The 13,462-nt window shown below is 57.1% G+C and overlaps 1 protein-coding gene across 3 annotated transcripts in view; it reads right to left on the bottom strand.

Moving 5' to 3' along the window:
* NECTIN1 (nectin cell adhesion molecule 1) overlaps window positions 1-10,371 on the bottom strand; it is a 74,411-nt gene extending 64,040 nt beyond the window's left edge. Inside the window, exons 1-2 of one of the 3 annotated variants that reach the window (XM_025143238.3) lie at window positions 10,281-10,371; window positions 9,485-9,574 (exon numbers count right to left, since the gene is read on the bottom strand). In XM_025143238.3, coding sequence (XP_024999006.1) covers window positions 9,485-9,566 — 82 coding nt within the window. In that variant the 5' untranslated portion in view covers window positions 9,567-9,574; window positions 10,281-10,371. Of the gene's footprint in view, window positions 1-8,528; window positions 10,195-10,280 lie in introns of those variants that run through there. The other 2 variants (XM_025143239.3, XM_025143240.3) reach the window with 2 other exon arrangements.
* Window positions 10,372-13,462: the final 3,091 nt, after the last annotated feature.

Here is a 13,462-nt window from a genome sequence, read left to right as displayed (position 1 = left end):
CGCAGGGATGCAGTGGGACGTGGACACGGCCAAAAGGGGACGACGGGGACACAAAGCAGCTTCTTGTTGGGCACACACGTGTCTGTGATGGGTGCGGTGGGGGGCTGGAATGCTGCGTGGCCATTCCCGTCCCTCTCCCTTTCATTTCCGCCCAGGAAAAGGAAGACTTCTCCCAGCTTGTGTGCTTTCTTTCCCAGCGTTCCCCCAGCTGCAGCTCGTGAAACCCCGTCTCAAGCCACCCCGTCGTCATGGCAACGGGCCGAAAATGAACAGATGGTGCTGGGTGGCCGAAGCCCCATGGAGGGGGAGCAGCACGGCGTGGGGAGTGAGCACCCAGGGGACGGGGATGTCATCCTTTGGCCACGGCGAGATGTCTGCACGGAGTCACCCCAGGGTGGCCCTGCAGGATGGGGGGCACAGATGCGGTGCCCTCCCAATGGGGTGGCATCTGCTGAGACCTATTGTTTCCTGGCTTGGATTTCCCCAGCTTCAGGTGCTCACAAACCCGTGGAGCATCACCAAACCTCACCCCTGGTTTCGGGGTGTTGCACAGCATCCCCCACATGGATTCATCCTGAGCAGGCTGGGTGGTGAAGACCAAACTCAGCGCTAATCTCCCCACGGATGAATTGTCCACGTAGGGCTTTGGAGCAGACAAACACTCAGACCCTCCCACAGGTCCCCACCACTCCCAAGATGGGATACAGATCCATCCTTTGCTTGGGGGATGCTCAGAGCTGAGCCCACTCCTCCTGCTCCCCATTCCTGTGGCCCTGGCTCACGCTAACAGGGATCTTGGCCTCAGGGGGGGGCCCAGCCCGGCCCAACCGGCTCCCAACCCACACCCGTGAGAAGAGCCGGGCCCCTCCTGCCTCCCAGGTGTGGCCCTGCCCTGCGGGCAACCGCTGCTGCCAGCCGGGATGCGGCTGTGGCTGTGAGCAGGGGAGCAGGGGGTGGATCTGCAGCTCGCTTTGCTGGATGCCCGCAGCATCCCAGATCATTGTATTTTTGTTTTGTTTTGTTTTCTGCTCGTTTCGGGTTCAGACCCCTCGGGAGGCCGTGGCTCGGTGATGCTCCACGTGATGCTTCCCCCAGCTGAGGGGCGGACGGCAGCTCCCAAGCCCAACTCTTTGGGCTCCTCCACCCCCACAAGGACAGCCTCCCACAGCCAGAACCCCCCCCCCCCGTCAGAGGGAAGCACGCAGCCCCCAGCAGCCCTGGAGCTGCTCCAGCCCTTTCTTCCCCAGCCCGGCAAGCCCTAACCCACAGCTCTGCAGAACAGGTTGGGTGCAGCTCTGCTGTGCCAGCTTCCCACGCACAGCCCTGCCCGCCTGCCCCCCCACCCCCACCCCAATGGCCCTTCTCTTTTTTTTCCTCTCTTTTTTTTCTGGATCAAAGCTGCCTCCCCTCCCTGTATTACAAACATTATTCAGCTCGAGATAAGATGCTCTCCAGCAGCTCTTTATTAATCCTATCGGAGGCAGAAGGGAGGCAGCGAGATAGGGACTCAGCGTGGCCAGGACAGTGACAAATGTCCCACTGAACACCTTTGCAAAAGAGAAGTACATTGTTTTGTGTGGGTTTGGGTTTTTATTTTCGGCCAGAAAGTCCCACGGGAGCTGTGGGTAATAATTAACAATTATTGAACTTTACACCCACCATCCTTCTCTCCATCCTGGCTGGCTGCTGTAATAACTCACCCAGCACTGTGCAGGGGGGGCTGCAGCAGAGCTGCTCCCTTGCTTTCACACCTGAGCTTGCACCCCTAACCTTGAAATACCATAGAGATCCTCGCACGTGGCTAAAAGCATCATTGCCCAGCAGATGGATCAGTGCTGTGGCTTTGATAGCACAGGGGCTCCAGTTATCTGCATCCTGGTGCTGGGAAACTTGCTCACAGCCACCTAGGAAATGCACAGCACATGCATGGCGCTGACTGCACATACCCAAGGTTTCGCTGGCGTGCAGCCACCCTTCCTGCCTCCTGCAGAATGGATTCCCAGCAAACACCCCTCACCTGCCTTCACCTCCCTCGCCAGATAATGTCTGCAAACCAGAAGTGACCCAAATGCCAAAGGATCAGAAAGCAGGCAGGGAAGCCAACGAACTGACCACGTCCCCCCACTGCCACAACTCCAACCCACACGCAAGGTAAGCAACTGGGCCTGGTGTTTGCACAGGCAGGGCAGTCGTGCACCTATGTGTACACAACAGTTGTGCACCTATCGTGTGCAGAGCGATCTTCTACAGTCCCTGGGCAAAGAGCTGCCTGATTTTGGCTGCTTGGAAAAAGAACTACAAAATAAAGGAGAGGATCATCTTGCCCTGTGCTTGTGCAAAGCAGCGCGTGCCGGACAGGTTGTGTAAGGTGCCTGCAGATGCATGGCAGCGTGAGCAGAGCAGAGAGGAAAGGCACGTGGAGGTGAAGGGAGCTGGCCAAGGGTATTCCAGGGAGCGTATGGCAAAGCCAAGGAGTGCTGCCAGGCCTTCAGAGTGCAGCCTGCCTTTGCCATCACCTCCAGGCCAAGCTTTCCCTTGAAGTAAAAGCTGATTCACGCCATTGGAAGTCAGCGGTGTGGCTGCACATCCTCCTGCTTCCCCGTGTGCGAGGTGTTCTGCAGGCACCGGGACACCGAGAGCACAAAACAGACAGAGAGCTAAAAAGGATGCTTTTAGCCTTATGTTTCCGAAGCAAATATAGAACCAGTGAAAGGCCTCAGATCAATAGCAGCCAAGCTGCGAATCGGAGTCCGGCCCCTAAGCTACAGAGAGGGGACAGCTGAGACAGCATCTGCACAGACAGCATCTGCACAGAGCGTGCCTGGAGCTGACCTTGAGGAGCTGCCTTGAAGTGCAAGAGGGGAACTCCTTCCTCCTTCCTTCCCTCTTGCCATCCTCACCCTTCGCATGCAGCCCTTGCTCCCAGCTGGGTTACATCACTCAGACAAGAAGCTGAGCCCCGACAAACTCACTCCACACTGCGGCTTTGCAGCGCATCCCATTGCCATCCCACTGCACAGACCTCGAGGCAAACCTGCTGCTACGGCTCATCTCCTAGGCTGGCGCTCCCAAAATGCTCTGCTACACACAGGTCCTCCTCCTGTCCTGCTGTGTCCCAAGGGCAGAAGTCCCCATCCCTCAGCCCCATCCCACATCTTGCTGCTGCTCCCTGCCTCCGTGCACAGCCCAGCCTGCCCTGCAGGCTCGGCCAATTCACAGTGCCGGGCTGATACACCGCGGTGATGGCTCCGTGATTTGTGGATCATTATCAAACAGCACTAACACAGGGCTGAACTACCCGACGAGGCAGGGATTGGACCTGCTTGCCTCTCTAGAGGCTGGCCATAAACAAAACTTAAATAATTAGAGTGCTTGGGCGGAGGTGCAGCCTTTAAGTATTCTTAGGCTCAGGCAAATAAAGGAAATAAATTCTTGGAAGGTGCCAGGAAGGATGGGGCAGAGGGAGGCTCATTTTCCACATCACTTGAGAGCAGCCGTTATAAATCTCACTGAAAGATGCACCTCCCCAGGCTGGTGATATTTTTAAACTCCGGCAGAAAGGGGAGAGAGGGAAAAAAAAAAAAGCACATTTTTAGTATTTACACCACAGGCGAAAAGAGTATTTAAAAACCAGGATACGTTTCTGAAAGTCTGTTCCTGCCACGCGAAGAGAGAAAGAATATCCTTCCTATAGAGTGATAACTGGAAATATCAGCCCCGGAGAATTCATTCCTACCACCATCCTTCTCCTGGAGGCCAAATCCCAGAAGGACCCGGGGTGGAGGAGAGAGGATGGAGGCAAAGGATGGGGTGCAGAGCTCAGCCTGCCAGCACCCAACCAGCACAGCCAAGAGGGGTCCGGGGTCCCATGGAAACAAGCAGCTGATATGAATTATAAGATGGCAGGGATGCTGCTATGAGACACATCCCTGATCCCTAATGACCATACATGGGCACAGCCTCAGCTCTCCCCTGCTTGCTGAAGATGCCCCGCTCTGCAGCTCGATGCTGCTGATAAAGGGAAGAACACGAGCAGCCCCAGCAATGAGCGGCTCCCGCTGCTGTCCCTGCTGCACAACGTCGAGCTCTGGCTGCTGCCTTCTGTTCCAGCCCTTAAAACAACACTGCTTCTCAAATGACACACGCCTTGGTTAACTGGGTAGGGTGACACAGGCAAGTGGCAACGCGAGGGCATCCTGTGTGCTCCGACCTCCTTGGAGCAGCAGAGATCTTCTTCCTCTGTGCATTTATACAGCCCCCTAAACTGGCTTTGATTACTCATCCTTAACACTTCCTCCAGGGCAAGAAGGCCCCTCAGCACAGGTGCTCTGCTGGGGATGTGTCTCTTGGGGTCAGCAAACCCAGCACGCCTCCAAGTCCAGAGGGGCACCCGGCCCAGTTTCTCCATGCTGTGGCCACATCCCCTCCGCTGCCAGGCCCAGGAACAAGGCTGGTTTTGCTCTCAGGTGGCCATGGGGTGTTGGGTGCCAGCCCCGCACAGACGCTCCTTTGTGCCCCGAGCTGTGCTCGCCTGTCCCCAGAGCATCCCCTGGCCGCCAGCCACCAGCTGCGAGCTGCATGGCCCCGCTGTCACGCCTGGCCCTGCCTCCGGATGCCTCACTGCAGCATGGGGGGAGGAATGGATCTTCCATGGGAAAGGAAAAACCCACTCGGGATCTGCCTGATGATGGGGTTTTCCCAGGTAGAGAGAATGCTGAGAAGGGAGATGGAGGCAGAGCTGTGACTAACCAGGCTTGGGAGCACCTTCTGTCTCGCAGCCAGGTGGCCCATCTGGTACCCGCCGCTGCTTCGAGGCAGGGATGTGATTTGTGGGTCCTGTAATGTTCCTGCATGGCTGGGAGCAGACGGAGTCACTTTGCTGTCTCCTGCAGTCAGAAAGGTAAACGGGAACCCTCACTGCCGCACGGTGTCTTTCTGGGAGGCAAGTCCCACTGAAGCACTTTCCTTTCCAGAACAGGAGGATGGAGATGAGACGGCACTCAGGGTTGGTCCTTTCCTCCCAGCCATCCCCAGCATGCCATGGAGAAGCCGAAAGGGCTGGAGACGTTGGCCATGTGTCTCATCTGCAGGAGCAGCCTGGGATGCACACACGGCAGGGGATGCCAGGAGCTGCTGCCTTGGGATTGCTGCAGAGCAGAGAGCTGCCGCAGCCTTTATGGTGCCGGGCTGTGCAAGTGCTGCATCAACCAAGGCATGGGGAGAGACAGCAAATGGACAGCATGTGGACAACGCAAGTGCTCATGGAGGCCGGGGCATGCAGGAATGGCAGCACAGGACATACAACACAACTCGGTGCTGGCAGCGCTGGCCTTTGCACCTGAAACTCACATTGCACCTTTGTAAGCAACATGATGGCACCAAAGGTGGGAATGCAGACTTTAACCCAGCACGGTGGAGAGCACAGGGGTCAGAAGTCTCCTCCCACAGACAGCACTTCTGCGTTTCAGCAGCTTGGGCAGGAGTTTCTGTCCTGCTATGGAGCCCTGAGCAAAGCAGGCTGTGAGGGTATGTCTGTGTGCAGCACATTCCTCACCTGGGCTGAACCTTCCCTGGGAGAAGCAGTGGAAACCGAAAGGCCAGGAGGAAAACAAAGGATCAGGAGAGGGTTTGTGCTTTAGTTAGATACCATTCACCTGGGCTTGGGAGCCTGAATTCTCTGTGCTGGGATGGCTGAGTTCTGGTAATTAATACTGGAGGTGTCTCAAGAGCAAACTGGGTCCCAGCTCCAGCAGCACCAACTCAGCCCGCACTGCAGCTGCCCTGATTTCATCTGACGGATTTGAGAGCGCGACATCACTGACGGCTGCTCGGATTGGAGTACCTCCGTCCCTCTCTCATTGATTTCTGCACTTTGCACCATGCTAGCTAGCCTGGGAAAAAGCCTGAGCAAGAGCCACTGCAACCTTAAGCAATGATGTTGCAAGCCTCAAACCTCAAAACCAGAGCTCCCGAGGACTGTGGCCATCCATGTGAGGACTCAGCAGCTCATCCCTGCAGTGCTCACAGCTTCTGCCCTTCCCCAAAGGCCTTTCTCCCTGATGCTGTCCCCATCTCCACTGTGGTGCTGCTGGTGGGAACGGGCTGTCCCCAGCCTTAGCAGCACGAGCAGAGGGCACAGGGGAAGCAGCTCATGCCAACCTGCTCTTCTGGTTCCCTTTGTGATTCATGCCAGCTGTGCACGGTGCCCAAAGGATCCTGCAGGAGCCTCCCTGCAAACTCAGCTGCAGCTCAGAGATGCGTTGGGCTCTGCCACCATTCGAGGCTCATCTGCCACCACTGGAGGCCCGTCATCTACCAGCTCGTTGCCAGTGCTCCTCCATGTCCCTCTGCAAACAGGGCTGTGTGCTCTGGGCTGAGAGCTCGGCAGGGAGCATCAGCGCAGCTCTGAGCTCAGCGTGCTGCTGTCACCTCGCCCATGCTGACACAGCCACGAGCTCACACTTCAGGCCAGGTTAGAACCCGACAGGTCGGTTCTGCAGCAGCGAGCGAGGTTTAATGAGAAAACAGCAGCAAAGGACACTTTTTGCTTCCCGAAATAGCCCGACGCCGCTGGTTCTGAGCTGCAGGTAGGGCAAAGAAAAAGCACCGACCAACAACTCAAAGACCGTGCAAAACTTCGGCAACTTCTTGCCTTCTGGAAGCTGCTCTGGGATGTGAAAGCAGCTTTGCAGACCACAAACCGAACCGGATCCTGCAGTGGCACACAGTGGTGCTCCCCACAAAGCAGCCCTCCCTGCAGCTGCAGCCCGGTCTGACCCAGCGCCCGCCGGTCGCCGCCGCTCAGCCAACACTGCTTTCAAGCACGGCGATGGAAAAACCCCACATCACAGCTGGGAGCACCTCTCCCTGCTGAGGATCTCAAAGCACTTTGCAACGAATGTTGAGAAGCCCAAGAGGTAGCTTGGGGACAGCAGACAGGAACTCGTCCCCGTGCAGAGGGATGCAGTTGGGGAGGGGGGTTCCTGGCTTGCCAGCAGCCCCCATTCATGTTCACAGCTCAGAGCCATCAGTTGGCAGCAGGTTTGCAGCAGGTCTGCATGGAACCCTGAGCTCAATCCGTTCCAGATGATTGAGTTGATCGTGTTAAAGACACTGTAAGGGCCTCGTTACGGGTTTTACAGCAGGGAACTTTTATTTCCTTATCAGAAGGAAAGCTAACATTGTTGGAAGGTGGAGGCAGCGTACGTGGATGGGAACAGAATGAAATGGCACTGATTAGATGGGCCACAAAGGGTTTTCCAGGAAGCAGGCAGTGCCTTTTGCCTTCCTCCCATCAGCTGCTATGCACCAAACAGCATTTTCCAAAAGAAAGAAAGAAAGAAAGAAAGAATCCACAGCTTCTCATTCACTTCTAAGAGAGAATCCTAAGTTCCCCCCTCCTCTTCAAGCAAGCATCTGCATACAAAGCATAAGCACCCGTGTCAGCCCGTGGTGCTCTGTGCAGCTCCGGGTGCACCCACGGCACAAATAAGCCCACGAATGAATGAAAAAGATGAATGAATAAATACGTAACAGAGCAGCAGCCATTCCTGCAGAGGTGCTGCATCCACCGTGACAGAGGTTCAGCCAAAAGCCTCACCCACGCAGGCTGTGGGGCACTCAGTGGTCATTGGTGGGGTCAGGAAGGATGATCCTGCAGTGTTGCCTGTCCCCTATTGCGTGGCAAGGCGCTGCTGGATGCACTGCTGCCTTATCCCAGTGGGACAGTGCAGGACAAACTATAGGGCTACTGCAGAGCAGTAGGAGAGGAGACTGACCGCTGGCAGCACAGCCTCCAGAATGGCCAAAAATAGAACTGGTGGGGGAAAGGAGTCTCCTGGGACAGGGCAAGGTGAAATGCCCTCAATCACTGCCTGTGTATTCTTGTAGGGACTGGAGGAGGATGAAACCCTTCTGGGTTACTTGGAGCAGCAGTGCTGCACCCCCAGAGCCTCACGCAGGGCTGCAGGAAGGTTCCTGCCCAGGAGGAGAGCTGCATGGGAAGCTGGAAGCCTCCTTGGCAGGAGCAGAGCTGTGCCTGGGAGCGCTGGGAGCCCCAGGCTGTCCCTTCCACCGCCTCTTTTTGCAACGCACAGTCGATCCCTTTGTCCTGGGAATACGGAGGCATACCCAGACCTGGATTCCCTTCGCTGTTAACCTTTCCCCACTCACGATCTCTTCCTGGTTTCTTGACCAGCCACCTCCTGCCCCCGTCTCACCTCTGTTTTCCCCCCACTTCAGTTGGACCATGCAGCCCCCGTGCACTGCCCATTTCCCACGTGCTGGACGATACAATCTCGGGCTTTGCTAGCACCAAGGGACCCCGGGCCACGCCGTTTGCTCCCGGCCAGCCCTCTATCTCAGCCCTTGCAACCCACAGCTCGAAGAGCAGCCATTCCAGCTGCTCATCCAGCAAGCTGCCCCAGCCCGAACTGCGGAGGGACGGACTCCAATTCCACCCTGCCCTCATGCACGTCCTGCTGTCCGGCTGCACACCGTGCCTCACGCAGGCACTCACTGTCCCTTACCGCTGCCCAGGGGTGGCCCATGTGGCCGCCGCCACCGCTCCCGATCCGGTCACCTCCAGCCCTGCCCCGAAAAGGCAAGCAAGGCTTTTGTTTTCCTTTCCTAGCTCATTTACCAGCGCTGTTAAACCCAGACTGCTGGTCACCCTTCCGTATGAACGCCTCGGACAGCCCTCCCGGATGGCGTTAACCCCTTCGGCGCCGGAGCGGAAGAACCCCCCTACCCCATCCCCCCAGGGCACTTCACGAAGTGGGTCACCCGTCCGCTGCCAACAGCTGTGCCAGAGCCCGGGGCAGCACCGAGCCCCGGTGGGGACACTCAGCCGGGAGGGCTCCAGCAAGCCGGGGAGCTGCCGATCCGCATCTTTGCCCATCTGCTCCTTCTCGAGGAAGCAGAATCAGGCACGCCGAGTACAAAAGCGACGAAAGGAAGGTTTGAAACGCGGCAGCAGTCCAACACCCCCCCCCTGCAAAGAGCCCGTGGGAAGTGTGTGTTGTGTTGAGTGCCGGGGGGGGGGGGGGGTGGAATTTCTTCAGGGACAATTGAAACCTCCCTCTCTCCTTCCGAAACATCTGTGCTCGCTCCCCAGCACCGGGTTCCTTCCCGGGAAGGCTGCCTGCTGTGCCTCGCTAGACGCTGCTCGATCCAAAGAGCAAACAAACCGCCTCAGCTCCCAGCACTCCGGAGCCCACTGCCTGCAGCTGCTTCCAAAACAAACGATCGTGTTGTTCCTCTCCGGGCTGAAACCGGCCCCGGCTCTCTCCCACCCTCAGGCAGATGCTCCCACACCTGCTCCAGAGGCGCACCCCAAAAAAGCCGACCCCGTCCTTCCCCGCGCTTCCCGCACCCCGAACCGCCCCCCCCCTCCCCGGGCCCCCGGGGGCCGCCCCGAGCCCCGCAATCCCGGCGTGGTGGGGGGAGAGAGAGGGGAGGGGAGGGCCGGCCGGCAGCGGCTCACCTGGAAAGAGCGCGGCCGCCAGGATGCAAACTCCGATAGTCCACCAAGATGCACGGCAACTTGTCTGCAGCTGTGAAGCCATGAGAGTTCCTTGGAAGAAATGGGCGAGGGACGGTCTGGCAGCGTCGCTGAGCCCCCCCACCCTCCCCGCCCCTGGTGATGCCGCTCAGGTCTGCTTAAAAAATAAAAATAAAGGCGCAGGAGGATAAAGAGGCGGTGCGCCCAGAGACGGGAGGAAGGGCGGCCGGAGGAGAGCTTCGCACATCCGCGGGGTCCCCGGGGCTCGGCGGGGCCCCTCTGGGCGGCTGGGCAGCGCGGTGCCTTCCTCCGGTAGGGAGAAGGAGGGAAAGGGAAAAAAATAATAATACATAAAAAAATAAAGTGCGGGGGGTGGGGAGGGGGCAAAACAAATAAAGGGAGCCCTCCTCGGGCTGCTGCTGCTGCTGCTGCTGCTGCCGCCGAGCGCAGCGCGGCGGTGCCGTGGTTCCAGCGGCGGGGCTCAGCAGCCCCCGCCCGCCGCCCGCCCTCCGCTTCCCGGGGCGCGGGGCTCCGGTAGAGCGGCGGCGGAGCTCAGGCGGCGGAGGAGAAGGAGAAGGACCGATCGCGGAGCTCCATGGCCGGGCGGGGGGCGCGGGGCCGGCCGCGGGGCGGGGGGCTGCCCGGGTTGCAGGGCACCGCCGCCCGATCGCACACACGCACACACTCCTCCCGGGCGGGGGGGGGCGGCGGCGGCGCTCTCCCCCTCCCCCGTGATGTCAGTGCTCGGAGGAGGCAGGGCGCTGCGTTAACTCTTTACCTGCTCGGAGCGCCGGAGCCCCGCCGGGTCTGTCCGCTGGAGCCCTGCGCTGTCTGCAGGGCGGCCGGCATCTCCCCCGCCTCGCTTCGCCTTCCCTCCCTCCGCTGCTGTCTTTTGTTCTGCGGAGCCCTGGGGAGGGGATCCTTTGGCCCCGAGGTCTTCAAGCACGCAGGAGTTGAGGCTGTATGAATTTCAGTGGCAGCTGAAAGCCACCTATTTAGCCATTCTTACACCTTGCGCATCGATCGCGTGGGATCTCAGCGTGTGCTCATTGATAGATTTCCTTGGCGTGCGGATCCGGAGTAATACATAGCGTTTTCATGGGGCCCGATGAAAGAAGGAGCTCGTTGTGGACACGACGATAAACGAGGGGATTCAGCGGCAGCACAAGGGCTGCCACACGGGAGGAGGGAGGCACTGCTTCGCTGGGCATTGTGTCAGCCCTTATTTTGTGGACACAGATGCTGCCTTTGTGGATCTTTTGCTAAGGAGGTATTTAGCCCGCAAACGGCAGCTCCTGCGCTGCCCCGGCCTCAACGAGGATAACGAACCCCAAACAAAGATGTGAACAACAATGACAACAACCAGCAACAAAGTCATGTTGATTTCAAGCTCCATTAGAACAACACGGGAACAAATCAATGCCTGGCAAGCAGAAAAGGACAGAAGCAGTGGGGAAGGATACCACACATGGTGGGGAAGGGAGGGGGGGGGGCAGCCAGCAGCTATAGAGAGATACCTCTAAGGACCCCTTCAGCAGTCGCCTCCTCCTTTTAATTCCCTTAGAAGTTAATTCCCGTTCAAGGCAAGGATGGGCAGCCCTGTAACAAAGCGGATTAGCCAGATACAAGGTTTGTTCTAAAATAACAAAAGTTGTTACGTAGTAATGAGGTTCGCTTAATAGATTTGCTGACTTGAAGGCCAGCGGGTGCTGTGCTCACAGAGCAGATGTGCTGAGCTGCCCCGGTGCCACTGCCTCCAACACAGAGCTGCAGCCTGGAGTGCACGGCTCTGGTCCTTGTGGACATGAAGGTACGGAGAGCCCTGGGCTTCCTTGCAGCTGTTGTTTCAGCGGTTGGTTTTCCAGCCCTTGCGGTGTTTATCTGGCTAGTTTCACCTTTAATCCATAAAATCTCATTATTTCTTTTCCAGGCTCCATTTAAAGAGATACCTCCGATCAGAAATGCCTTCCTTCCCTGGGCAGGTCTCCTTGCGTGGCAGTCAAGTCCCCCCCATTGCACAGCGTTCCAGCTTACGCTCTCTCCCAGCGTGATGCTCTCCCTTGCAGCACACAGCTGCGAGGTGCCTCTGCTCAGAGCTCAGGCCATGCTTTGCTGCGATGCCAATCCAAGCAAGGCGGCTCTTCACTGCTAGATTTAGGGTACGATGAGCATTTCCCTTCGAGAACAGGGGGAGATTTGATACAGCCTCGGGCCTTGGCCTCCCACATCACAGGTCTCCAACACTTGAGACAAAAGCATGAATCCATTAGCAGCAGCAGCAGCAGAGCACTGGCCTTGGTGCACCAGGCCCAACTTAGCGAGCCAGAACGCATTATTTTCATGATCCTACACAAAGCAAAACCCATCACATTTAGCACAGTTCTGGCTGTTAACTTCTAAGATTTATTACACGGTGCCATGGGGCCCCTGTTCTGCAGCTTTTTGTGAGTCCAAAATTTCCGTGAAGCCCAAAGGGACTTCTGCATGAGCAGGAAAGGCAGGAGCAGAATGCTTTGGCAGTTGCTGTTATTTCTAAGGGAGGAAGATTGCAATGTGTAATGTATTTAATTGCATCATGCTTGGTTTCTTGATTTGGGGAGGTCTCCGTGCACGTGGCCTCTGGGGGCTGATGGGGCTGCCTTCTGCTGGGCTGGATCAGCTGGGTTAGCTCACCGCTTGCTTCTAACCCTGCTGGCAGAAGGACTCTGAAGTTCATCCCAGTCAAAGAATGGGAGCAGGACGTGTCCCACATGCTGTAGTTATAACGCAGGGGTCGCAAAGGTTGCCTTATCCTTCCCATTCCTAATACAGTGCAGAGCGGTGATATTTACCCCTTCCTGACATGCAGGGAGTCTCCTTGCAGATGGCAGGCAGCCATCCGAGCAGGGACCCAAACACTGTACCACCCCTTCCTACCCCCCTGTGAAATCTGTTTTAGGCACAGATACTAGAAACTGTGTAGTAACTTGGCCGGCCCTTATATGAGTTGTCATGCTCATATACTTCTTGAAAATTGCAATTAAAGCATGAAACAACATTTGGCTAAAAAAAAAAAAAAAAAAAAAAGAAAAAAGAAAAGAAAAGAAAAAAAAACTGGCTTGTAATGGAGCTCTGTTTTGTTCACCCAGCATTTCGGCTGTTCCGCCAGCACAAGTTTTCTGCTGATGCTGACATGTGAGGTAACGTCTCTACAGCAACCTGCTGCAAGAGGACATTCCATGTGCACCTCCCCAGCCCCCTTCCCGTTGACTGACACGGTCGAGCACAGCCTGCAGGGTGGGTTTGGGGTGGGCTCTGCATGACACAGCTCCTTTGGAAAGGGTCTGCCTTTGCAGGGGGATGCACATCCCTCCCCACACAGCACACGCATCACTCCCAGGGCTGAGCAGATCGCTGGGTTGGAGTCAGGGCGTGACAGCTTGGCCACATCTTTGCAGACACAGCTCCTATCCGCTCTGGGGCTGGAGCACAACAGCTCTGGGCCGATGGATGCCCCCCAACAGACCTCAGCTCTGCCACGGAGGGCAGAGGAATTTCTCCACACCATCAGCCTGATCCCCCCCAGTGTGGGGCAACGTGGGGCTGTGCCCTGAGCTGAGGCTGCTTTCCATGCGTGCCCACGCACCGTACCCTGAAAGGCTCAGCAGGAACAGCCACCATATATTATTTTTTACGCCCATGATTACCAAAGGGGATTGGAAGGAGGGAAAAAAAAAAGGGGAGGGAGAAATTGCTCTTTCAAACATTCCTCGGCGTGGGGTTTTTTTTTTCCTTTCAGCTGCTTTTGTTGAGGAGCCCACAGCAGAGGGCTGTCACCCTGAGCCAGGAGTGTGTGTGACACTCCCGTCTCCGCCACGCACCCGGTGTGTATTTGCTGCAGTGCTGATTACATTAACTTGTGTGTTTATAAACATTTTGAATTGGTGCAGAAAGCAGCGCTGAACAGAATTTTAAAGCCAG

Source organism: Gallus gallus, chromosome 24, assembly GCF_016699485.2.
Source record: "Gallus gallus isolate bGalGal1 chromosome 24, bGalGal1.mat.broiler.GRCg7b, whole genome shotgun sequence".
In the NCBI taxonomy this organism is placed as follows: Eukaryota; Metazoa; Chordata; class Aves; order Galliformes; family Phasianidae; genus Gallus; species Gallus gallus.
The sequence above is the reverse complement of the archived record's forward strand: the minus strand, read 5'-3'. Positions and strand labels throughout refer to the sequence as shown.